The following is a 25,944-nucleotide window of genomic DNA, read 5'->3' as shown; positions in this document are numbered from 1 at the left end:
TAAAAGCTGGTGTTTATTCTTGTTTGGTAATTGTGTTTGTACTGTAATGTACTGTACATTACAGAACACAGTATTATGGAAACTTTTGGAATGACTCTTTAGTTTTTCTTTTCTATGAATTGGGAAAGAATAATAGGAAATCCATGTTTTTATCAATGTTATTCGCAGTCCACCTGCGGTTAATAAACTGTTTTAGTCGATCCAGATGTTAACAAATGCCAGAAATGGAAGGCCCGTCCTGCCTTTATTGTTACAATACCCTTACTAGCAAACCTGTCCCAAAATTTGCCCCGACTGGCAAACCGTTATTCTCTTGGGATAATGGTTTGCCAGTTAAGGGCAAATTTTCAATATTCAGTTAAGGCTAAAAGTAATTTTCAATATGGATAAGTATACAAATTTACTGGCGGTGGCCTAGCCGTGCAAATTTGGTGCCCTTAGTAAAAAATAAAGGGCACCGTTTGTCGGATACTACCACATCTAATTTAGTATTTATTTTAAATAACGTAACTGTTCTCCGGTCTTAAGTTAATATCAATTTAATCATCTTAACAATGCATTTTATGGGATAAAAATCCATTATATGTAATCATTTGTGTTATAGTGTTAGGTTTTTCTAAGTATAGGCCTACATGCAGCATATTTTTTCAATGTTTTATATTTTGTTCCTAATAACACTATTAATTGTATTTGTTTTATTAGGATAAAATAATATAAGCAAGCAATGACAGAATTTTAAGATAAGGAAAATTTTCAGAGTAATGTAACATATTTTAAAGCTTTATCTATGATCATATAAAAATTATTCAAGTGTAGAAATGTGTACATACATGATAATTTTATAGGTGTAGATTATGCTGATAATATACTATCTATAGTATTGTATTTTCTTATTTTTTTCACCTATTCTTTTGAATTAATCATTTTGCAAATACATTTTAATATGACAGTTTAGCCTATAGCCATTGCACCCATTCTTTGTGACATAATTTTAAGCTTGTGATGAAGAATTTTAGTCTTATTATTGTTACTTTTATAAAATATGCTATCAATTTTCTCTGTGTTGTAATTCGAGACATACTTTGAAGTAACTAGAAATTAATTTACCTTCTTTATTAATTATTTTAGTATCTATTTTGAATACATTCTGAAATTTCAGATTATAAATGAATTGTATCTGATATACGGCGCATTTATTATCATTGATTAGCCTCATTTTTTAGAATCGTCACATTAAATATATTCAACAGTATCTTCTTTCGTATAACTTCTACTTGATTTTGTACAGTCTTCCTATACAGTACAATGCTATTCCCTTCTCACATGTTTGCAAAACCCTCTGGGAAGAACTGCAAATCAACTGGCAAACTGCTTGGGAGAGAGATCATAATATTACCACCCATGCCTACCTTCCCAACATCAAGCACAGGAATGACCTAACATGGCTAAATCCCAGTCATAACCTTACCCAATTCCTGACCAACCACGGCCGCTTCAACAGATACCTCAATCGTTTCGGTTTCCAGGACAACCCGTGTGCTTACTGTGGTATCCGAGATGGGAGTGACCACTATGTTTTTGATTGTCCTATGCTCCTCAGGGAAAGGACTCTCATTATTACAAGCCTTCCAGCTAACATCACCTGGCCCTGTAATCATCATACTCTCCTCAATAGCAAAGAGCTATATGAACTTTACATCAAGCTGATAAATACATACCAGAGGATAACACCTGTTCACGGTTTCACTCCATCTCTTGCTTAATCTATCACCTTGTTTCTGTGTACTTACTGTGTACTTATTTACATGCTCTGTACCATTTTCCATTGTCCTGCACTCCATCACCAACCCCAATGTGCTATGCGATATTGGGGATGTACTTTGTACATATGTAAATAAATTGATTGATTGATTGATTTTGTATATTAAGAGACCAATACAAAATACCACATGTTCAATGATTTTTTGGTGTTTGTTTATGCTTTATCATTATGCTCGATAACCCCGATTCGACCATAGAAAATTAATACTTTCCTATTGTTTAATGATTTTGATCTTGCAACATTGATATATATGGATTACCTATTTTTCATTCTTTTTATTTACTTACCTTTTGTATAATTTGTTAAGTTTGTTCGATAAACAAGTCTATTGGTTTTAGAGTCGTGGCACGGATAGACTGCCAGCGTATTTGTAGACGGTCACACCCTCGACTATCCGTACTTCTACGTCCCTTTACCTTCCTCTCTCCATATTCCTCAGTTAGTATCCAGGAACGAAAACTAATCCTAAAAGCTGTACCTACAATTTTTTAACCGTAATTCGGAGTATTTAATACAAGTGCCTATATTTAAAATAGATACAGTCGACCCCCCTATAACACTGTTGATAATTCAGTTTTATATGAATTCCATGTTGTACGAGTCACTTAGATTTTACAAATAAGTGAGCTGTTCACACGTATGAGTCACATGTATTTGTAAAATCTAAGCGACTTGTACAACATGGAATTCATATAAAACTGAATTATGGAATGTTATAGGGGGGTTGACTGTAGTGTGTTTTTAATATAAAATATAAATATAATTTGAAGATAATGTTTAAGTCATTTCACTTAAGTGTTGGCTAAATTAATTTGGGCTTAACCGAGGGAGAGAGAGAGAGAAATTTGCCAAAATCTCTCCCCATCTTCAGAACCTGTATATAAATTAAGCATTTTAAAAATACTTCTTGTGTACTTTATGATATTTAGTTACTTCCTGTCATTAAATACTAACTTTTTAACGTGCGCAATATAATTAAATTATAAATTATCTGAATTTATATTTCATAAATTTCAAATTACATGTGACGACGACAACAATTCCGCGGTGAGAATCATTTATCAGAAAATACATTTATAAATAAATTGCTAGGACAGGAATTTATGGTAAAAACAATTAATTCCGAAACTTATCACAAGATAAGAAATGGCACAAAATAAAATAATTTCAATATTTATTTCCTAGATTGACTATGCTTATGAATTCAATGCAATCTCTTATCTTGTGGCAAATCATGGAAATCATTCTTCTCTTTATTATCTTTGTAGAAATCTCCATTATCTGGTTATAAAAAGTATTTTTATTTAATTTATGCTAAGACTCTCATAAGTAGATTAATTACTAGTATAATCACTTGTGCTTTTTATACTTTTTTGTACTTGTACTTGATTTTTATGTACAAAATATACAAGTTTTCTGTATCCAAAAGGTCATTTGGCTTAGTGTACATTGTATGTTGGATTATTCTAATTCATTTGAAAATAATCCAACAATTTACATCTCTAAATGCCGTTTCTATCTTTGTCGGATACTTTAAGCGTAGCCGTATTTATCAATCTGCATTTTTAAATATTAAAAATCAATAGTAAGTTTACTTATAAATGTATATTATACAGTCGACCCTCCTATAACACTGTTGATTATTCAGTTTTATGTGAATTCCACATTGTACGAGTCGCTTAGATTTTACAAATACGTGTGCCGGGCTGCGGACGGCTGGTATATTTGTAAAATCTAAGCGACTCGTACAACACGGAATTCACATAAAATGGAATAATCAACAGTGTTATAGGGGGTCGACTGTATTTACAAGTTGATATAAATTAGACGAAAATCTTGTATTTTATTCTTCGGATGAATGTATAGTTTTGTTTCTGGTTAAATCCTACACCGGATCATCAAGCATCACAACTACTGAAGGTGTTGGATGTTTTAACCAAATTTATTTTTAAGCTAACATAAATTTGGTGCTGGAAGTAAGTTTGGACTTTGATTTTTACATATGTATATCCTTTAGTTTACTAAAGTACAAGCTTGACAGGTGTAACAAAGATTTCATAAACAAATAACATACAAATTATAACTAATTTGGTTAGGTTTGTGTAGAAATAATATGATGTTTTTTGCTAGGAGGGCGACCCAAATCCTTGTCTTTCTTTAATGTTAGAAGATTGAATAGATGTATGCGAATACTTAGAGGGATAGGATAGTTTGTATGCCATCCGAGGACATAAGTTGGGGTCCACGCCCGGGATTCCAACCGTTTAAGACATCTTTTTGTGTGGATTTATTGTTTACATTGTAGAATTTATATTTTAGCTATTTGTTTATTATTATTAGGGGATTGCTGTAGAGCCTACCCCAGGGAGTTCTACCACTACACTTCATTTCTTCAGTCTACACCCTGGGGTGCAGACCAAAGAGAGAGAGAGAGGAGAGGAGAGGAAGAAGAGGAGAGAAGGTACCCAGCAGATAGGGTGGGAATGTCTATTATTATTAGGGGACAAATTACAAATAAAAAATTATGTAAGGTGACCGATAACAATACGTCGTTAGGGGATTTGTGTATTAGTCTTTGCCAAGACCCCTTTCGGATTGGTAAGGAAGGGTGGTTTGGGATTACGTAATCGATTGCCTCGGACGTGGAACGAGCGCCCGGGCATCCTTTCCGGTCAAACCGGGCGGTCGACCCACTTAGTGCTCCGCCGACTACATTAAATTTGTAGAATTAAAGGGGGTAGATTAGAGCAGCCGTGTCTACCGGCACATTCCGTCATTAAGGAGCGCTTTAAAACTTGTTAATTAATTGTTAAACTAGATTTTCGGATAATTACGCCCGTCGAGCTCCGGCTACGTACAAAACTTTGTAGTTTAACTCGGACAAAGTGTCATTAGAAAGTAATGTACACACACTGGAAGTTTCACTTTGTAAATGTATTCGGCAAACTTCTGTTACACGCGTGTAATTACTAATAATATTTAGTCTACTATAAACGACGTAATTTGTAAACAAAAACTCTAAAGTACGTTATTTATTAAGCTCGGGTGTGTGCCGTTTACATAATAAATCTGGAGGGGGGAACGTCGAGAAACAAACTGCGCCCTTTACTGTAATTCCCATTGGTTTTAGTGAAGCGCGGGATGACCCAAAAGATAGTTTACGGCGTGGAGTAGGCTGTGGTTTAAGCGAAACACCGACTCGAAAGTGTGTTTGTGAGTTGGTGTTACTTTAAATGCGGCTCCGTATGGAAATTCGAGGCCACGTTGTAAGAGTTGGAAGCCATAAACGAAGTTTTGGGACACCCCGTATTTAACACGGAAGAGGTAATTTCGATTTTATTCTACTCGTTTTCTCTACTTACGAGTGTTTTCCTAATTGATTATTGTTTATTTCTTCCACGTAAGCATTGTTTCGTATGGGGGTAGCTTTAAATGTCCGGGGTGGCTTGTGGTAGCGCGCCTCGTCTATTCCCGACGTGGTTTCTGCCTTACGCCAGTGACGTCGGAGAAAGTCGAGGACGGACCCTGGCGTGTTTTAGTTTAATAAAGAGAGAGAGGGAGGGAGAAATCGTCTACGTCGTGCGCGCGCGAGGCGCTGGCTGCGTGGTTTTTAGCGTCACGCGGCGTAGGCGGCGACGTAACGTAGGTTTTTATTAAGGCGACGAGGGGAGTGCGGGAGAAGACCCGGCGGTAACGAACCGAGTCGACGACTTTTAATTGTTTGAGTCACCGGAAGAGAGCGGTATTAATCATACCCGGCGTACGCGACGTCGCTCCGTCCGTCCGGCTCTCGCCTCGGTCGTCGCGCCGCGGCCACCCGCTCGTCCCCCTCTCCTCCGCCGACTTCCGATCGATGCAAACGAGATTTGCCCCGCGCTCCTCTCCCGTTCGGGAAATCCCTCGTCCAGTCCCGGACCCCTTCGTCGGCGCGCCGGGGCGCGAGCCGCATTTCCAGGACGAGACGACGGGGGAGAAGAGGGTGGAAAAAGACGTTTGGGAAAATTATCGCCTTGGAACCGGATGTAGATCCGGGAAGGGGGACTTGGCTGGCGCGCGCCGGGCCACGACTCCCTCCGGCCGATTTAACGCCGGTCGGGGAGGAAAGATTGGAGAAGACGGCAGCTTTCGTCCACGCCGAGATTTAACGGGAATTTAAACGGGACGGATCGCCTCCCGGCTCTTTTCCGCGCCGCGCGGCGGAAGAGGAAGGAAGACGCGCCCGAGCGCCGGAAGCGGATCTCGGCTTCCTCTCCCCGTCGCTCGAAATCGGAGCTCCCGGAAACTTCTCGACCCGTCCTTCGCCTTCCTCTTTTTTTTCTGCCGCGTTCTTCCGGTTTCGACTTCGGTGGCGCGCGCGTCCTCCGTCCGCTCTTTCGATGGGTTCGAAGCGCTGTCGACGCCGAGGACGCCGCGGGTCCTTTTCGTCGGCGCGCCCCCGTTCGACCGTCGGATTCCTTTCTTCCCACGCCGAGGCGAAACGTGGGAAGACAACCGGTTTCCCGCCGCGGCCGTCGGTCTTCGTCGTCTCTCTTCCGGTCCGGAGAACGGCGACGTCCGGGTCGGGCGAAACGACACGTTTTCCGCCGGCGCGAGCCGTTTTCGCTTCCTTCTACGTCGAAGCGCGTCGCTTCCGCCGGCGGTCCTCTCGGTCTTCCTCTGTCCCGTCCACGTTTAACCCGGGTCTTCCCGTTCCCTTTGGAGAGGTCTCTCCAAAAACTCTTTAAAGCGCCGCGCGGAGTTCCGATTTCCTCCCGGAAATTGCGGAACGGGACCCGAATCTTTTGGCTGCCGTTCCGTTTTTGCTCCGGCGCTCCTCTACGTTTTTCGGAAACGATTTTCGGACCGTCGCGGAGAGAATTCGGACGCGTGTTTCCCCCAACAAGTTCGGTGGCTCTGTGCGAAGGGCGACGGAATACTTTCGTTTTTCTCTTCCGGATTCCGTTCAAAGAGTCCGTTCTTCTCTCACTCTTCCGCTTCCCTCTCCCGGGAAGAACGAGGTGTAAATTCCAAACGCAAAGGAACCCGTAGGTGGACGGAGGAAAGACCCCCCTTCCGCCCCGTCGCTCTGCGTTTTCCAGCGAGAAAAACCGTCGTCCCACCTTCCGGGGACGGGCGTTCCTCCCAGATTCCGTCGCCCTCCCAACGGGAGCGGGAAACGTCCTCTCTGCCCGCTGCGCAATGCGGCGGGTCCCGGGACGGGCTCCGCAATGCGACACGTTCCGAGACGGAGATCCGTCGGCGCCTCCCCGGTTCGTCGACCCCGGAGAGGGGAGCCCGCCGGCGGGCCCTCTTCCTCCCCCTTTCCCGCGGCGCCGCTCTCTCCTCCTCCCGGCGTGCGCGAAGGGGCCGCCAATCGGCGTCGGCCACGCGGCGGACGGGGATTGGACGCCGTTCCGCCCGCCGAAGCGCCGGCCGGGGCTTCGCCGACGAATGGGGCGGCGGGCCGTGGCGGAGGGAGGAGGAGCGGCCGCCCGTCGCCGGGCGGGAGAAGGCCGCATGCGCCGCCATGCGCGGACGGACACCGCGCAGCGGTCGGTGGGCCTGCGGGCAGGCCGAGCGCCGAGCGGTCATTGGGCCGGCGAACGGGCAGCGCGGCGGAAGGAAGATCGGTCTGTCCTCGGGCCCGGGGCCGCCGCGGTAAGTCCGGGAGCCCTTCCAGGTGCGGCGCCGCCGCCGCCGTCTCACCTGCCGCCCGGGCGCGCGGAGAAGCCGACTTCTTCCTCCCTCCGGGAAGAGGAGGACGGCCTTCTGACCGCCGATCTCTTCTCCCAGATAAAGCCCGAAGAATGGCGCTGTCGCTGAAGGTCGGCGTGGTGGAGAAGAACGTGGTCAAGACCATTCAGTTCGAACCCACCACCCTTGTGTACGACGCCTGCAGGATCGTCAGGGACAAGATCACCGAAGCCAATCTGGGACAACGTGAGTACCCCTCTCCGCTTCCCTTCCTCTCCCTCCGCGCCTAACCTCTCTTCTTATTCCAGCCAAAGACTATGGCCTGTTCCTGGCCGACGAAGACCCCCGCAAGGGAGTTTGGCTCGAGCCCGGAAGGCAGTTGGAGTATTACCTGCTCAGGACCGGGGTGAGTCCGGGGTCGACCCGAGTTTCCTCTTTTTCCGGCATTACCGGCCCGTCTGACGCCCTTTTCCCCTCTCTTCCCCAGGATCTTCTGGAGTATCGGAGGAAGATTCGCCCTCTTCGAGTCAGGATGCTGGACGGGACGGTCAAGACCGTTCTGGTGGACGACAGCCAGCCCGTGGCCAACCTCATGGTCGTCGTCTGCACCAAAATAGGTGAGCCGCCCTTCCTCTCCTCCTCCGTTCTCGCGGAGGAGAGGAAGGGCTCCGGTGGACCTCGACGGACTGCCTCTTTCGTCTGGTTCAATTGCCCGATTTCTTTCAGGAATCACCAACCACGACGAGTTTTCCCTGGTCAGGGATCTTCCGGAGGAGATCAAGGAGAATTCTACCGGCACTCTCACTCTTAAAAAGGTTCGGCGCCCCTCTGCACCCTTTGTTCTCTCCCGGCTTTCTCTTCCGCCCCAGCTAATTCTAGTTTCTCTCGCAGGAAAAGAAAGACAAGGAAAGAGACCAGAAGATGGAACAGTTGAAGAAGAAGTTGAAGACCGACGACGATCGTAAGTCTCTCCGTTTTTACCTTTCCGCCCGATTTTCGGCACGGTTCCTATTTTTCTTTCTTTAACCGGCAGTGGACTGGGTGGATCATTCCATGACCCTGAGGGAACAGGGCATCAACGAGGAGGAGACCCTCCTGCTGAGGAGGAAATTCTTCTTCTCTGACCAGAACGTGGATTCTCGCGATCCGGTCCAACTCAACCTTCTCTACGTTCAGGTAGGTATTTTCCCCCTCTTCTCCCTCCTTTCCGCCGGTTCGTACCCCGTTTCCATTGGAATTTCGTCACAGGCCCGGGACGCCATTCTGAACGAGACCCACCCGGTGACGGTGGACCAGGCCTGCCAGTTCGCCGGCATCCAGTGCCAGATCCAGTTCGGGGACCACGTCGAGTCCAAACACAAGCCCGGATTTCTAGAGTGAGTTTCTTCCTTGCCTATTCGGAGGGGTTGCGTCTGCGGGCCGAAGGGGGGGGTAAGGTAGAATCCGGAAATCGGGAGCGTGGAAATGGGTTTTCGCGGAGGAACAGGGCGGTTCCTCGAGGTACGGGTGAATTCTTCCGAAAGAGCTCTTCGCGTTCCTCCCGGTTAACCGGAAATTCTCCCTCCTCGTGGACGTGGAACCATCGGAGGGATCGAAGGTTAAAATTCTCTTTCGTTTCCGCAGTTTGAAAGAGTTTCTGCCCAAGAACTTCTGCAAAATGAAGGGGATCGAGAAGAAAGTGTTCTCGGTGAGTACCCGACCGGACGGGCCGGGCGTTTGGCCGTCTCCGGCCGAATATCGATTAATTTCGGGCGCTCTTCCTTTCAGGAACACAAGAACTACGCGGGCTTGGCCGAGTTGGACGCCAAAGTCAAGTACGTGTCTCTGGCCCGATCCCTCAAGACCTACGGAGTCACTTTCTTCCTGGTCAAGGTAGGACCCGGACTACGCTCTACCACCGGGGGTTCGTCCGCTCTTCCGCTCGAAAAACCTCCCGGGAAGAGGAAAACGGTCGCGTTTGGAAATTTCGGTCCCCGGAAGGAGGGAGACTTTACCTCTTTCCCCTTCCGGTCCGAAAAGGAAGAAGTTCCGTTAAAGACGGGGAAGAAATTCCCGGAACGGATCGCCCCTCGTCTCTAATCGATTATTCGACGTGTGGGAATTTTTACGGGGGGTTCGCGAAACGCCGTTTATTCGGAATTCGGAAGGACCGGACGGACCCGTCGAGCGTTGGTTTTTCCGCCGGCCAGAGCGAATTTCTTTAATTTCGGGCGGGTTAACCTTTTCAGGAGAAGATGAAGGGGAAGAACAAGTTGGTCCCCCGGTTGTTGGGCGTCACCAAAGACAGCGTCCTGCGCTTGGACGAGAGGACCAAAGAGGTAAGTGGATCCGGCGCGTTTTTTGGTCGGAAGAGTCGCCCGCTCCATCTCCCGCCTCCTCCTTTCAGATCATGAAGACCTGGCCTCTGACCACCGTCAGAAGATGGGCCGCTTCGCCCAACAGCTTCACTCTGGTGAGGATTCCACTTCTTTCCCCCTCTCGTTCGCCCTCCCGTTATTAATAAACTCGTTGTTTCTTCGCTAGGACTTCGGGGACTATTCGGACTCCTACTACTCGGTCCAGACGACGGAAGGGGAGCAAATCTCTCAACTCATCGCCGGTTACATCGACATCATTCTGAAAAAAGTAGGTCCACCCCCTAATTTTCTTTTAAGACCCGCGCGCCACCTTAGGATACAAACTGACGTCTCGCTCTTTCCGATCTAGAAAAAGGCCAAAGATCGCTTCGGGATCGAAGGAGACGAAGGATCCACCATGGTCGAAGACAGCGTCTCGCCCGCCAAGTACGTGTTTCCAAAGATTCCTTCTTCTCTCTCTTTCCTTTCCTCGCCTTCGCTTTCTCGCCGCGCTCGTTCGCGGGCTCGGACGCGTTATTAACGCGCCGCGCTGCGGAGCCCCTTCGCGCTCCTACCCGCCAGCAAAATTACGTAACGCGTACCGACCCCCTTAACTGTACTAGGGAATAACGGCCGGTGTTAATTGTTAGGGCTAACTCTTATTTCGGTTAATTCGATTCGTTACGTTACTCGGATATCGTGGAGTAACTAACGCGTATCTTTTAATTTGCGCCGTTTTTTCCCTTATTGTCGAGGAGTTTTGATGCTGGATGTTCCGTCTCGCGATTGGCGCTCGCCTCTGCCGTCACGTGCATTTTGGGATGCGTATCTTTTGGACGGACGTGGAAGAGTTGCCTCCCGATCGGATGCCTTTCGGAGCACCGGTAATGTTGAGGGAACGGAAAATAATGGCGATGAAAAAATGCAATGATGTAAGAATTTCGTTCCAAATAAAACTTAACTGTCTGCGTTTTCGATGTAGAACCCCGTGACGTCTTCTTCTCCGCCTAATTGTTACGTAGCGTGCCGAGTCCTTCTACCGTCGGGATCTCCAAACTTTTTCCACAGTCGACCCCTTCGACGATTCCTCTACTTTTTATTGGCCCTTTCTCTTTTTATTTATTTCTTTCTTGCTAATTAAACTCGTTGGGCCGTTATTAATCACGCGCCGTTTACGCAGAAAACATCTACTTACCGCGCGCAAATTTACGACGTTTCCAACTGTCGTATACGTAACCCATTGGACTGGCAATTTTTAATCCAACCGTTTCCGAAACATAAAAGCCACCCCCCGGGGGTCGACGTCGATGGCTTTGGGGATCCCCGTTCTTCGGAAACACGTTTCGACAGTGTCCATCCGTACGTAGAGGTGCCGAATCTGGCCACCGGAGACACAAGAAGCCTGAAACTCCGATTCCGTGTGGGATTGGCCCACCCGCCAGGTCTGTAACGCCCAAATAGGGTCCAGTTACCCTTAAAAAGACCTCCCGAAAGGCATTATTCCCCGCGTAAAGACCGTACGACTACTGTTACGTGACAATTACGTCACACTTTACCACGGGGGATATAGTCTAGAAGCTCGTGCCCAACTAGATACTACAAGACAATACAAGACTTGGCCTCGAAAACGAGGAATGCGGTTTTGACCAATAAATAACTACAGTGGTACCACGTACTTCGAACGCTAAATTCGACGAAAATTTCCCCGGGTTTCGAACGATGCTTCGGAGTTCGAATCGTAAACTCCAGAGTCATCCATACGCGTTACGAACCTCTCTTACTGTTTGTACGGCGTTTTATCCTTTCCGAAATTCGCAAAGAGTAGCTTTTTATCCGAAGACATTTCGACTCGATTTTATTAAAACAAAATATGGCCGAAATAAGCTTCTAAACAAAGAATACAATCTCTCGTTAGCGATGACGTGTTAAATTTCGCGACTGTTACGATTAAATCGCGCGACTATGCTAAGTAACGGGCGGCTGCTAAAAATATGCAAAAACGTTCCGCCACCAGTAAGTGCAATTTTCATTTTATTATACATTATTTATGTGTTTTATTTATCGTTTTCGTGTTTTAATTTGTTATTAGGGCACGTAATTGTGTTATTTTTACATTAAATAATGTGTATTGGCAGTTATAAGTCTATCGAAATGGGTGTCGTTCGGGATCGGCGAACGAATTAATTCGCTTTCCGTTATTTCTTATGGAAAAATTGCTTCGGAGTTCGAACGACCCTGGAATGAATTACGTTCGAATTACGAGGCACCGTCGTAGGCCTACGTAAAATTAGTTGCGTGGGACAGTGGGACGGGAGGAATTGTTAATATTCTTAAACTAATGGCCAGATTTGGAAGAGTCGTGCATATTTCTCGAGGAATCTGTTTCACTTTTTACACTAGAATCCTCTGTCACGTCATTTAATTCTTCTAATGCTATTATAATTTTGTCTAAATCAAATCTAACTGTCTTCGCAGTATTTGTTTGGCATTCCCAACGTGTATCTGATAATGGTTTTAGAGTTGAATTTGTTAAATGTTTCATTGAAATAGCCCACCCGTGAGCGGACGTGGAAAATAGTGTATACGGTCTCGAAAGTGTTCCAAAAAATGTCATAGCCGTAGGAACCGAGGAAGCCGCATCACCTTAAATTGTGTGCGGAACGTGACACAAAAAATGCTGCCGGATTTTTTTCCAAAATCCTCGCTTGCAGGCCTTTCCTCTTGCCTACCGTGTTAGCCCCATTGTCGTAAGCTTGTCCACGGCAATCGTTCGAAGAAATATTTAAAGTTTTAAGTTGTTACGTAATTCCTCTGATAAATCAAATCCTGTACTTTTCGGCAAAGCAGAAAAACCAATAAAATAATCATTAATTTTGACTTCATTTAGTTCTTGTTTGTCAGGTATTTCTACGATTCAAACAATGAGAGTCAATTGTTTGTTTCTTTATCTTTTATACGTCTTATAGCCTATGTTCTGCCATTCTTGCTTCGAATGTTGAAATTAATTCTATTTAGTACCATTAAGCAGCATAAATTTGTTTAATTGAAACATAAGCTTACAATATGCTCGAGTGTATAAATGTTCTATGCAGTGCTAACTACAATTACACTGACTTGGCACCTAGTTTTGTTGTAGGTTACATACCGCCAACTTACAATTTATATTATAAAAAGTGTTTTTTTCTTTATTATTATTTTGATTATTTTTAAGGTAATTATTCTTTTATAAAAAAAAATAACTACTAATAGAACACTAACAAACACAAATATATTTGAATTTATACATTAAACAGTTATTCTTTTCGTAGATCATAAAATCAATTAGTAGCAAAGTTGTATCGAGAAATCGAGATTCGTAAGATTTTTCCAGCGTACCTTACAATTATACTTTAAAATTAAGTTTTACGTTGAAGTACTAGTTGTTACATTTTAATTATAAAACATTATTGTGCTGTATCCTCTTAAGTGCGGGGCCCGGGGCAGTTGCCCCAGTTGCCCGGCCCTAGGGGCGGCTCTGGCTTTTTTGACCGACTCGTAACGGAGCTTAGTTTTGATTTTGCCGATTTCTTGTTCCTGAAAGCTTCTTTTGATTAATGGGTATTCCTTCTTTGTCTGACCGGCCATCTTTCTCGCCACTTCTGTTGAGGTTTGTTTGGCAATGCCAAAAGACCGGTTGATTGCTTAGACAACTATGGTTTTTGGTCGAGAAGCTTACTAAAGTACACTTTATATGCCTTACGACCACCAATTTTACATGTAGCAATAACCCGAGAATATGAATAATTTAAATTGCAATAACGACAAACAATAGCATTGTGATTAAATATGCTTGCTCTCTTGTTCCTTAGAAATATTTTGCTTTGAAACTGTGTTGTAACATGTTGCTGGAATGCCACCGTTTGTTTATTCGATCATTTGTTCAAAATGAATGGATTAAACATTTTGGATAAACCTTACTTCTTAGGTATTTTCATTGTGACCCTTTACGTGTCTGATAAATACATATGCAACCTTGGTTCTAATTGTAATACTGGCTAAATAATATTGACAGTGCGTGGTTTAGCATTGTTGCATGCAGAAACTGTTTTACATTATAAAGTGCAAAGTCACAAATGGCACAACAAAGGTTTTTTATTCTGAGAATCTCTGTGTGTTGTGTTTCGGGATGCAAATATACATTTTGTGTTTGGAATAATACAAATAAAACTAAGAGCCGTATCAAGAGATACGAATCTTGTTTTATTTGTTTGCTTTAAAGTGATTGTCGGTGATAGACTTAACAAGATTTAAAAAAGAATTGAGACCGACTGAGTCTATCGCCACATACCGAGGCTGTTTGCAGCACTTTGAAAGACACAACTGGCTTATTTCACAGAAATAAGTATGGCGATAAAAGTGGGACGAATTCTATGAATTAGATGATCATCCCTTGTATTTAATATAGATATTAAATTTCTTTCTTTTCTTCATTAATACAATAATATTTATTTTATATTAATATATTTTCATGTTCTATAGTGTATTTTAAAATATGCCATTAAGTTTGATGACAATTTTTCTTAACAGAGCTACCATTCTTCAAAATACGCCAGCTGCCAAACCGTCTCATCCAACTTCGGGGTCGATAGCTCTCCCGGCAGTCATGAGACCCGGAGCAAACGGTGCTATATATTAAGATGATGTTATTAATCGAGAAAAGCAGTTCGACCAATTAATTTATATTTTTATATCTTTTTCGTAGGAGCTCAACCTTATACGGCCGGTCAGATGCAAGGAGCTCAGTTTGGAGAAATAAAAGGTCAAGCTCATACAGCATATTCTCCCAAAACAGTAAGTTTGACATATAATTTTATTTTCTAGAATAAAAAGTAGCTTAAGGTAGAGAAAGTATATGTAAAGTTTGAAATTTTTCATGCTTTACTAGTTGATGAAATTTAGTAAGAAGGTGAGATTGATTTTAAGTAAATAAGTTTGCAATAAAATAAAATTATTAATTAAATATACTCTATTTAAAGCCTCAACATCCGAGAGTTCACAGTGCCATGTCGGAGCCTCAGAGAGCTCTGTTGAGTACGATCGGAGCCGGAAGAGAAGCGATAGATTCCGCTCAGAAAGAATTACAGTCTCGTATACAGTTACCCGACTTGGGTACGGATCCGGCATCCCTGCAGTGGAAACAGAATACGATGGACGTTAAGAAACAAAACGTATCCTCTCAAGTGGCAGCTATGAATGCTGCAACTGCTCAAGTCATCACTTTAACATCAGGTAAGATGTAATTTTTAGTTGTGAGATTTTTAGCATAGTTTTTAAAACAAAGAATCTTGTTATATGTATAAGAAGTTCAAACAAACATTCAAAATATTTTTGACAGAAATTTATTTTTTATACTGTTTAATACAAAAATTATAAAGTATATTTAATCAAGCTTTCTCAAAACATTTTCTATTATAATGCTAAACAATAGATTTATTGTTGATAATTAATCTGTAAATAATTAATATCTAATAGGTCCACCAGAAGAAGTCGATCATCCTGCTGTAGGAGCTGCAATATCAACAATGTAAGTTTTAAGAATTAATTCATTTATAAATCAACTTTTCAGTATGATATTAATGCAATAAATTTTGTCAAACAGAGCTACCAATTTGACAGAAATGTCTAAAGACGTTAAGATGATTGCGGCTCTAATGGATGATGATTTAACCGGAGACAAGTTGATTGATGCCACTCGTAATTTATGTTCGGCGTTTTCTGACCTGTTGAAGGCCGCCGAACCGGAAAGCAAAGAGGTATTTGAGTTAAATACTCTTAACACGAAATTGTAAAATGTTCGCTTTTGATAACCGTCGAAATGTCTTACAGCCGCGACAGAATCTGCTGAATGCCGCAAGTCGCGTCGGAGAAGCTAGTCATGCAGTATTATATACTATTGGTGAAGAAGATGGTATTGATAAAGAAGCACAGGTTATAGAGAGTTTTGTTTTTATCTTAATAAATAATTANTAACAGTTATTTCTTTTGTTCATTCTGTTAGTAGGAGCGATATTTGGTGATAAACTTTCCTTTAAGTATTTTATAGAAAAATTACTTAAACATCTCACTTATATATATAATTCTTATTCTTTGAAGTACGTGAATTCGGCACCACACTCAATTTAATATAGTCATGCAGTATTATATACTATTGGTGAAGAAGATGGTATTGATAAAGAAGCACAGGTTATAGAGAGTTTTGTTTTTATCTTAATAAATAATTAAATAGAGAAATAATTATATATTCACTTATTTTAGGATATCCTCTTGGGATTAGCAAAGAGAGTGGCAAATTCAACAGCAAATCTTGTATTGAAAGCCAAAAATGTAGCAAGTAAATGTGACGATCAAGCCATACAAAACAAAGTCATTAATGCCGCAACTCAGTGCGCATTGGCTACTTCGCAGCTTGTTGCTTGTGCAAAAGTAATTGTAAATTCTTGTTAAACATTATATTTAAAATTTTTAAATTAAAGGAATGTCAGTTAAAAGAATTTAAACTATAATCATTATTCTTATTTTATAAAACTTAATCTTTTATAAGTTGTACGTAAAGATAACACTTTTCTAGGTTGTTGCTCCCACAATCAACAATCCCAATTGTCGTCAACAACTAATTGAAGCAACAAAAGAAGTTGCCAAAGCTGTCGACGGTATTTTGAAAGCATGTCAGGTATTTTCAAAATTCACGTGTTGAAACTGTTTGTTTAATTTTGCATGAAGACAGTTTTATTTAAGCATATTTTATAATATCTAGGAAGCAACTGATGACGAAAAATTGTTGCTTACGACCACCAATTTTACATGTAGCAATAACCCGAGAATATGAATAATTTAAATTGCAATAACAACAAACAATAGCATTGTGATTAAATATGCTTGCTCTCTTGTTCCTTAGAAATATTTTGCTTTGAAACTGTGTTGTAACATGTTGCTGGAATGCCANAACAACTAATTGAAGCAACAAAAGAAGTTGCCAAAGCTGTCGACGGTATTTTGAAAGCATGTCAGGTATTTTCAAAATTCACGTGTTGAAACTGTTTGTTTAATTTTGCATGAAGACAGTTTTATTTAAGCATATTTTATAATATCTAGGAAGCAACTGACGACGAAAAATTGTTGAGAGATTCGGCAACAGCAGTTACACAAGTAAACGAAGCTTTGTCGGATCTTTTAAATCACGTTCGAACATTTCCAGAAAAGGGGGCCAGAACGTCGGCTCACGATGGCGCGGTGGACACAATTCTCGATGCCACGGACAGGTTGTTCAGTAGTACCGGCGATGCTACGGAGATGGTTCGTCAGGCTAAAATATTGGCAAAGGTAAAATTTAGGACAAAAATTGACTATGAAAACTGACATTTTATAAATTATGTTTTTATTAATATTTTTGTAAATTTATTTAATTCTAGGCAACATCTCATTTGATCGGATCTATCAAGGGTGAAGCCGAAACACAGCCGGATTCCGACGTCCAAAAAAGATTGCTGGCTGCTGCAAAATTATTAGCTGATGCTACTTCTAAAATGGTTGAAGCCGCTAAGGTATATTTTGTTAAGAGATCCAGTCGAAGCATAAATGTGTTTTGTAAATAAAATTTAATTACATAAATTAAAATATTACGGATTTTAATAAATGGACCCAATACCTATAATGAGATTGAAATGTAAAAATAACGTATAATAGCAGATATTGACAATTCTTAACATATCTGTTTATTTAGGGATGCGCCAGTAATCCACACGATTCTGAATCACAAGCGGCACTGCGTCGGGCGGCAGAAGAGCTGCGAAGTGCCACCAACGCAGCCGCCAGTAATGCCCTGAAGCGGAAACTTATACACAGACTCGAAGTAAGTGACTTAATACAAAATTTTATTTTAAGTAGCGTAATTGATGTTTAATATTTAATGAATATTGCAGAATGCTGCAAAACACGCTGCCGCAATGGCAACACAAAACATTGCAGCGGCTCAAGGTGTGCGTCCCCACAATAACAATCAAGTTACTCAAGGAGAATTAATGGATAGTTGTAGAGTAAGTTAAAGATATAATTTACACCTCATAAATATATAACTGAAAATTTTACAAATATATAATCTAAATATACTTAATTTTAAATAGGAAGTAGCTGAAGTTATTCCTCATGTGGTCCAAGGTGTTAAAGGTACTATGGCAGATATTGATAATCCCAATGCCCAGATGACTCTAATAAATGCTTGTGAACAAATGATTCAGGTTGGTGCAACTTTTATGTATTATATATATTACGTACGTTCACGTGGATGCCATCGTCGAGCAGTGCCGAAAGACATTTCAAATTAAGTGTCGCATTTGAATTAAGAAATGACAAAAAAATGGAACACCATGTTGAAAAAGTAAAGTTGCAAGCTCTAACATTCCAAGCTTTAATGCTTGTATTGTATACTTATATGTATTTATATATTGCACAATCAAACGTGCGAAGTAGCCCTTGTGGCGAGTTCCTGTTCTGGCAAATAATAAAGTTGTATGGACTAGTATATATTAACTTTGTCAGACGTTCACTCTATCCATACTCAATAAAAAGGAATTCTGACGGCAATTAAAAAATGGGGAAATAATTCTTAAGGGGTGCAAAAAAATAGGACTTGCATGTGGGCTTGAGATACTTTAGCAGCAGTGTTACATACTGTATATTATATATAGGTTATCATATTTGTTTTAAAAATGTTTTTAAATGAACTTTTATGGTTTTAAGTTAATAACTTTATCTTTTTTATAGAGATATTGCTACATTTAAATATATTTTAAAAGTTTCCATAAACTTTTAATGTGAAAACAAATTTAAAAATGTGTTGAATGTTTTGTCTGCAAAGAGTTTGATTTATACGACTCTTATTTACTGGCTTAATAATTAATTTTTTATTATAGCTTTTAAAATTAAAATTGATGATTTTGAACTTAGATTTTATGCTGCTTTGTGGAATACAACATGGCTCTGTTTCAAGCATCTTTTTTCGTGTCATGTACATTAATTCTACCTTAAATAACCTGCATTCTAAAGCCCTTGAATACACCAATGTTATTAGACAGATTCATAGCAACCCACGACTGTTACAAATTGATTTAACTATTCCTCATGTATACTAATATATAACGATTCTATTCTTCATGTAGGAAGAGCACATAGCAATGGTTTTATGTGTTTCCCAGTTTAAAATTAATAACAGTTATTTCTTTTGTTCATTCTGTTAGTAGGAGCGATATTTGATGATAAACTTTCCTTTAAGTATTTTATAGAAAAATTACTTAAACATCTCACTTATATATATAATTCTTATTCTTTGAAGTACGTGAATTCGGCACCACACTCAATTTAATACCGATTTCAGAGACGTACCGATTTCGGTGGCACTAAATTGAAGTTTGACAATGTACTACTAAATTTTTATAAAGATTCTTTAAATCGTGATTTCAAGTAGATATTTTAAAATAATTATAATTTCTTTTTGCAACAGCCCTGCAATAAAATGATTACTTCTTCAAAAGCTGCTCTCCCGACAGTTGCCGATCAATCGTCTTCTATGCAACTTAGTAACGCTCTCAGACAAATGGCAGCAGCTCTTGCAGAACTCAGATCTGCAATTATCAAGGTAATTAAAGTTATTAATTATAATAAATAATAATAATCATAAATATGTATAAATTTTTCTTAATCTTTGCGAAATGTTTCAATTTTTTAAATATTTATCTGAAAGAAAGAAAGATCGTTGCATAACCGAATAAGAAATGTATTAATTTGCAGGCACAAGAAGCATGCGGAACATTGGAAATTAACAGCGCATTGGAACAAATTCACGATTTAAACGAAGAATTATTAGCTATCAAGAAAGCCGCTTTGTCGTCAAACCTGAAACCGTTACCCGGCGAATCGGTAATTAAATCTAATTTGAAATATAAATGAAATATAATTTATTATTATTGTTATTTAAAATATTTTTCTGCATTTTTGTTTCGTTTCACATCATAAACTGTTAGAAGCTAGGCATTTTATTAGATATGCCTAGTTTCATTAGACATAGGCTGAAATAGACACCTGTTTTTCAATATTCACAAAAACCAAATTTACATTTCAAGAAGTGATCCCAAAAACTACACAGATTCTGAAACAAATGTCTATTATCAGATGTGCTAATGCTTCGAGAAATGGCTAGATGCTTCTTAAAATGGGAAATTTAGGCATACGGCTTATGACATACACATATTTGTATCATAATTATTCTGTAAGAAAATATAAATAGGTCCACTAGTGTACGATCGTACGAATAGCTAAAGTTTCTAGCAGTTTCCATTACTTTTTTAATGCTATCAACATTCCTCTTGATTGTTATTACAGTAGAAGAACTATATCTAAATTTCTACAGAGAATAGGATATAATTGCTTATCCTTAATTTGTCTAATTTGGATTTGTTAGTGTTTTGGTCACATTTTCACTAGTAATTTTATTTCCACCCTTATGATTTACTCATGGTTCTATTTTTATTATTTGTTTTAATACACAAATTTAATATTACATTTAAAATTTTTTTATAATGTGCTCAAGCACAGCATTATAAAAACGTACTGTTTTCAACTTCACAAATTAACAATGACTATTTATGCTTCTAACACAATAAAGTGCTATAAATTAAGACACTTGGCGGGTTTTCTCATCTTTATTTAGTTGATACGTGTTAAAATTTTCCGTGTACATGCAAAAATAAAAAATTTTATATAGGTGAAACTAAACGTAAAGTTAAAGTACGATTGAAAGAACATATAGCTGATTTGAAATATCGTAGACTAAATTCTGCTTTTCATGAACACTGCCTTTTAAATAATTGTAATATAGACAAAAATAATATAGATATTTTACACAGAGAAAAAGATACATATAAAAGAAAATTCAAAGAAAGTATAGAAATAATCAAAACTCAAAATAGTATAAATAAAAATCCTAGCATCTCTATAAACGAAAACTGGTTAAAACTTTTATATTAATTGTATTCACTAGATCTAAACTATTATTATTGTGAGCAATGTGCTAATTAATAATAATTATCGAACTGTTAAATAAATCAACAATAACAAGAACCTGTAATGTTGTAATGNCCAATCATTACTGATACCATATCAATCGCTGCAGGTAAAATAAGATCTTCAGCAATCGTGTGTGGTTTCTTGCATTTGGCAATACGGTGAGCGACCTTATAAGAGGCGAGCAGTGCTTTGGAGGAAATAGATGCTCTGGAAAACAAGGATGTCGACTGATGTTTCAGTTCTCGCAATTTTCTTGCAAAAAAATCTCGCGGTTTTCCTTGTAAATTACTGTGAACTGTTTCTAAATGACGTTTCAATTTATTAGGAAGCATACTTTCAGCTGCCAGCACCTTATGACAAACAACACATTGGGGTAGTTCCACATTTCCTTTGCTAACGTAAGTAAATCCAAAATCTAAATATTGGTCATCATATTTTCTGTATTTTTTTCGTTTTTCTACAGTTTCCTTTGTACTCTTTCCTGAGTCTTCAACACGTTTTCTATTTATTTGAATAAAGTTATCCATTTTACAATGCGCAATTTAAATAGAACACACTTGAAATCAAAACACTGATTCTTCAATGCTTGTAATCGACGAAAACAAAAGACTAAACGAAAGAGCGGGAAATTGGAGAAGCGGGGTGATGAGACGCATGCGCAGCGCACTCACTCATTACGTCGTGTGCAGGCGACCGGTGGGTATCGTCTCGCGACTCCCCAGGGCGTCGCGGCGCACAGTTTGGGAAGCCCTGGTATAAAGATTGTATATATGAAATATATACTCAAATGAGGCTTTGCAATTACTAGTAGTACTATGCAAGTATATGTTTTGGTAGCGGAAGTTTCAGTACTGAATTTTCCACAACCTTCGACATTATCGTCTTTATAAATTTTAAATAAACAAAATATTACATTGCTGTGTGCTAAGTGGAAGCTGCTAATAGTTTTTTTGCATTTTCTTAAATATTTTTCAAGGTGTCTTCACCTCATCATCAGGTCATTTCTTAAAATACTGTAATGGATTTGAACATAGAACATTTCTTACTGCATTGGATGTGGTCCTGCATGATCAGTTTGTATCATGAGTTATGGGTTGATCGAATCGCCTTCAAATTTGATCATTTTTGGGTCTGGATCTGGCCATGCAAGTGGTCCTGTTGATTTCAATTTAACTTTTTTGCATTATTTTTTCTATTAATCATTTTTAGGAGCCAAATCCAGGGATCTAAGCAGTTTTATTCTTGTTTTTTTGGTTCCAAACTGGTTCTCTACATGTGGCTGTTGTCAGTTCCTCCACCATTCTTACAGCACCATTAAAAACGTCAAATTGAAAACAGATAACAGAGGAAATGGCACAAGAAGGTCAAAACAACAAGGCCGGACCTTGTTTCACAGATGGAACTTGAAGGTGATGCAATCAACACGTGACTGGCAACACAATTGATCTTGTACGGTGATGTTTATTTATCAGTGTAAATTAAATAGAATCATTGAACCAATTTTCAGTTAGAATATCAGCAATTCGAATATTTTTCTATAATAAAACTATTATGCAAAATGCAAATGCTTTTTTAATGTTTAAATTTGATATTTTAATAATGTTATAGCTAAAGATTTAATTACTGCTACATTGGATGTGCTACTTGCTAGCGTGCAAACTTCAAAAGAGTGAACAAGTTTATACACACACAGAGTACCAATTACACTGGGCTACTAAATTTGCTTGTAATTCACTTATTACATTGAGCTAATTTAATAGCGAGAAAATTCATTGTAGTGGCTACAAAACTTACCAAATGTAATTGAACCTTGTAAGAATTACAGTCGACCCCCCCTATAACACTGTTGGTAATTCTGTTTTATATGAATTCCATGTTGTACAAGTCACTTAGATTTTACAAATACGTGAGCCGTTCACAGCCCGGCACACATATTTGTAAAATCTAAGTGACTCGTACAACATGAAATTCATATAAAACGGAATTATCAAGTGTTATAGGGGGGGCCAACTGTACTGATTAATGCTAGGAACAAGTTTCTATGAATATTAGGAATGTTAAATCGAAAAAAACTATAGAGTTAAACAATGTAGATATGTAGTTATAGAATTGTAATTAAAATTTTTATATAATTCCTTATCCAATTAATATATATATTTATTATAATAATTTTTTCTTTAGTTTTGAAATTTACTATAAACTTAATTTATAAATTGTAATGTATTTTAGATTGAAACATCATCATTACAATTAGGAGCCATTTCCAAAGTAGTTGGATCGGCGATGGCACAACTATTAACTGCTGCTTCACAGGTAATCGTATTCGTTTAAGACTTTATTTATTAATGTCGGGTGAGAGAATAGCAAAAGCTTGTTACGCCTCCCCTGCATGACGAGACAAACAAACAAATACAAAAACAACATACAAAATGAAACTCAATGCATTTTACAAAATAAGGCAGCAGGGTTCGTTAAGGTATTGTCATCTTTTATAGTTGAATATAATTATTCTCATATAAACGTAATGCCAAAATCTTATATGTATAAATCCAGTTATCCGATAGTTTTCTTAGTTAGAAATAGATGTGTCAATGAAGTGCTTTTATGCATTTTATTAACCAGAATCATATATAACCTGTCGTAATGAATTACTGCTCCAGACAGTATGATCAATGACAGAACTAGTCTATCCTCGATATAACATATAAGGTTGGATTGCTGAGTTATGATTTGGTCTTATTTTATTAAAAAAAAATTAATCACTGGATATAAGCAGCTTTTTAAGTATTTATGCTTGGTACAAGCTTAAACTGATATCAAAGAATGTTATTTCCTATAATTGTACATACATCTGTTCTACAACTTGCAAATTCCATGCTCTAAAGCAGTGATGAGCAACCTTTTCTTCAGTGTGGGCCGTAAGGGAACTCTGTAGGCTTCTGGTGGACCACGTGTATTTTTTTCTTAAGGCTTTGAGCTTGACAAGTACTAACGCATTCCATAACTGCCAATTTGCTAGTTACTAAACTCTTTACTGTATTCTGATTTAAAAAAGTAAAATTTGAATGCACATATTACAGTGCAAAATTAGTTGCTGCTAATAATAATCATACGTTTAATTAAACAATAACATTTTTATTCAAGAGTTGGCTAAATTGAGGTTACCTATAGTTTACCAAAAGGCCCTTTGGAGAATTCGTTAACCTACGAGAGATTGCAACTTCACATGTAAGACTCAGAACAATTTTTGGGAGGAACAAAAGTTGTATCTTATGCCATAAAATACTGTAATTATTTACATCGAACTTCAGTAATGCTTACTATATGCTAATATATTCATAGTTAATAATTCATAAGTTTGTGTATAAATATAAAACCAAAATCATATGAGATCTTCATCGGATCGTGTCCAGAACTCTCCAACCTGACGATCTCGTATGCAGATCAAAAACATTAGTCGTAAATAAATGCTTACTGGAAGTAATTTGAGGTTTCTCTATGGTTATTTCTATTTTAAAATCAAAGTTTTTTATACATTTGTTAATAAAAATTATTGAATTTTAAATAATTTTTGTTTTATAATCACTAAATTATTTCAATGTTTTATGTAGGCCAATGAAAATTATACGGGAATTGCAGCTAGAGATACGGCAAATGCATTGAAAATCTTGACGAGTGCTGTGAGAGGCGTGGCCGCCACCTGTAGCGACTTGCCCACTCAGACGAGAATAATCGACAGCGCCCGAGAAGTCATGGATAAGTCTGCCCATCTGGTCGAAGAAGCTCGTAGGGCCGTACACAATCCCACCGACGTGAGCAATCAGCAGAGACTCGCGCAGGTATCGTCGTCGTTCAGTATCCGATTGTAATTTTGAATGTGCTATTATTTAATTATTCGTTTATTTAATGTGTTCATTTTTTCACAGGTGGCAAAGTTAGTTTCAAATGCACTAAACAATTGCGTAAATTGTTTACCAGGTCAGAAAGACGTAGACGATGCAATTAAAAGTATCACTGAAGCTAGTCATGCACTAAATGCACAGCAGGTACTTTAAAAAAATCTTAATTAAAAATCACACACACACACACGTGGATGTAAATAAAAATAATTATATATATATTATGTTTTTTTTTCTTCCAGTTTCCATTATCAAATAAAACTTACAGTGAACTTCAAAATAATTTAACCAGTGCTGCGGCAAATTTGAACGAAGCTGCTAGTAACGTAGTTGTTTCGTCCAAAGACACTCCGGCTAATTTATCTAATAGCGCAAAAAAATTTGGTACTGCGTTTGAAGATCTTTTGGGATGTGGCATGGAAATTATCGGTCAGACAAAGGTAATGTGTTTTAAATGTATTTAACAGTGATTTTTATTGCTTATTTTTTTTAATTTTATACTATACCTTTTTTTAATGTAATTGATTTGAAATTTATACGTTAAAAGTTGTTAAGAAACATTGATTCCACTTAATGTGTCACCATTATCTAAATACAGTGGGTGATCAGTTAACGATCAGTTCGGACTATGAACAAATTTGATAACAAACACATTTGCAAAAGAAACACATGGTCAAGTAACGAACACCTCACAGAACAAACACAAGAAGAAGCGACTTAAAATAATGAATACCAAATGGTCTTCCCTTGCCTTCAGGCAATAATTCAAAACTTTTCGGAGGGTGGGAGACATCGACATCGACACTCAACCCGGTATATACTGATCAAATAATATTCCTCAGAAGTTTGAAACCTTCCCTTGTAATTCCAGCCTTTTATTTTTCTGATAGAAAGAAATTTTTATAGTATTCGCGAGACTGTCGTGCAAGCATTCGTTAAGTTTTGCCTCGTTTTTGTTTTCGAAAGGTGAGAGTATAATAGCAAAGGCAGGCAAAAGATGTCTGATGTTGCTGGGCAGTACAACTCGAACGGGTCTACAGTAGGCCCCAGTTCAATCTTATCTAAGAAAGATACAGTATAATCAAGAAGACTCCAGTTAAAGGAGTAACAAAAATTA

At 39.2% G+C, this 25,944-nt stretch overlaps 1 protein-coding gene across 2 annotated transcripts in view; it reads left to right on the top strand.

Moving 5' to 3' along the window:
• The first annotated feature begins 6,984 nt into the window (after positions 1-6,984).
• The window catches only part of LOC111631798 (talin-2-like), a 55,380-nt gene continuing 36,420 nt past the window's right edge, over positions 6,985-25,944 (top strand). Inside the window, exons 1-34 of one of the 2 annotated variants that reach the window (XM_023376113.1) lie at positions 6,985-7,459; positions 7,595-7,741; positions 7,804-7,901; positions 7,983-8,112; positions 8,222-8,310; positions 8,387-8,456; positions 8,529-8,671; positions 8,744-8,871; positions 9,119-9,182; positions 9,263-9,367; positions 9,724-9,813; positions 9,882-9,947; positions 10,019-10,120; positions 10,202-10,278; positions 14,398-14,492; positions 14,573-14,661; positions 14,756-14,776; positions 14,847-15,099; positions 15,343-15,394; positions 15,470-15,623; positions 15,697-15,798; positions 16,126-16,293; positions 16,439-16,540; positions 16,963-17,190; positions 17,280-17,411; positions 17,591-17,719; positions 17,790-17,903; positions 17,991-18,104; positions 19,367-19,501; positions 19,654-19,782; positions 23,158-23,241; positions 24,540-24,767; positions 24,855-24,974; positions 25,070-25,267. In XM_023376113.1, coding sequence (XP_023231881.1) covers positions 7,030-7,459; positions 7,595-7,741; positions 7,804-7,901; positions 7,983-8,112; positions 8,222-8,310; positions 8,387-8,456; positions 8,529-8,671; positions 8,744-8,871; positions 9,119-9,182; positions 9,263-9,367; positions 9,724-9,813; positions 9,882-9,947; positions 10,019-10,120; positions 10,202-10,278; positions 14,398-14,492; positions 14,573-14,661; positions 14,756-14,776; positions 14,847-15,099; positions 15,343-15,394; positions 15,470-15,623; positions 15,697-15,798; positions 16,126-16,293; positions 16,439-16,540; positions 16,963-17,190; positions 17,280-17,411; positions 17,591-17,719; positions 17,790-17,903; positions 17,991-18,104; positions 19,367-19,501; positions 19,654-19,782; positions 23,158-23,241; positions 24,540-24,767; positions 24,855-24,974; positions 25,070-25,267 — 4,386 coding nt within the window. In that variant the 5' untranslated portion in view covers positions 6,985-7,029. The remainder of the gene's footprint in view (positions 7,460-7,594; positions 7,742-7,803; positions 7,902-7,982; positions 8,113-8,221; positions 8,311-8,386; positions 8,457-8,528; positions 8,672-8,743; positions 8,872-9,118; positions 9,183-9,262; positions 9,368-9,723; positions 9,814-9,881; positions 9,948-10,018; positions 10,121-10,201; positions 10,279-14,397; positions 14,493-14,572; positions 14,662-14,755; positions 14,777-14,846; positions 15,100-15,342; positions 15,395-15,469; positions 15,624-15,696; positions 15,799-16,125; positions 16,294-16,438; positions 16,541-16,962; positions 17,191-17,279; positions 17,412-17,590; positions 17,720-17,789; positions 17,904-17,990; positions 18,105-19,366; positions 19,502-19,653; positions 19,783-23,157; positions 23,242-24,539; positions 24,768-24,854; positions 24,975-25,069; positions 25,268-25,944) is intronic. The other variant, XM_023376119.1, reaches the window with a different exon arrangement.

This window comes from Centruroides sculpturatus, unplaced genomic scaffold, assembly GCF_000671375.1.
Source record: "Centruroides sculpturatus isolate CEXI.00-Female unplaced genomic scaffold, Cexi_2.0 scaffold72, whole genome shotgun sequence".
In the NCBI taxonomy this organism is placed as follows: Eukaryota; Metazoa; Arthropoda; class Arachnida; order Scorpiones; family Buthidae; genus Centruroides; species Centruroides sculpturatus.
Note: the sequence above shows the minus strand (reverse complement) of the source record. Positions and strands in the feature narration are given on the sequence as shown.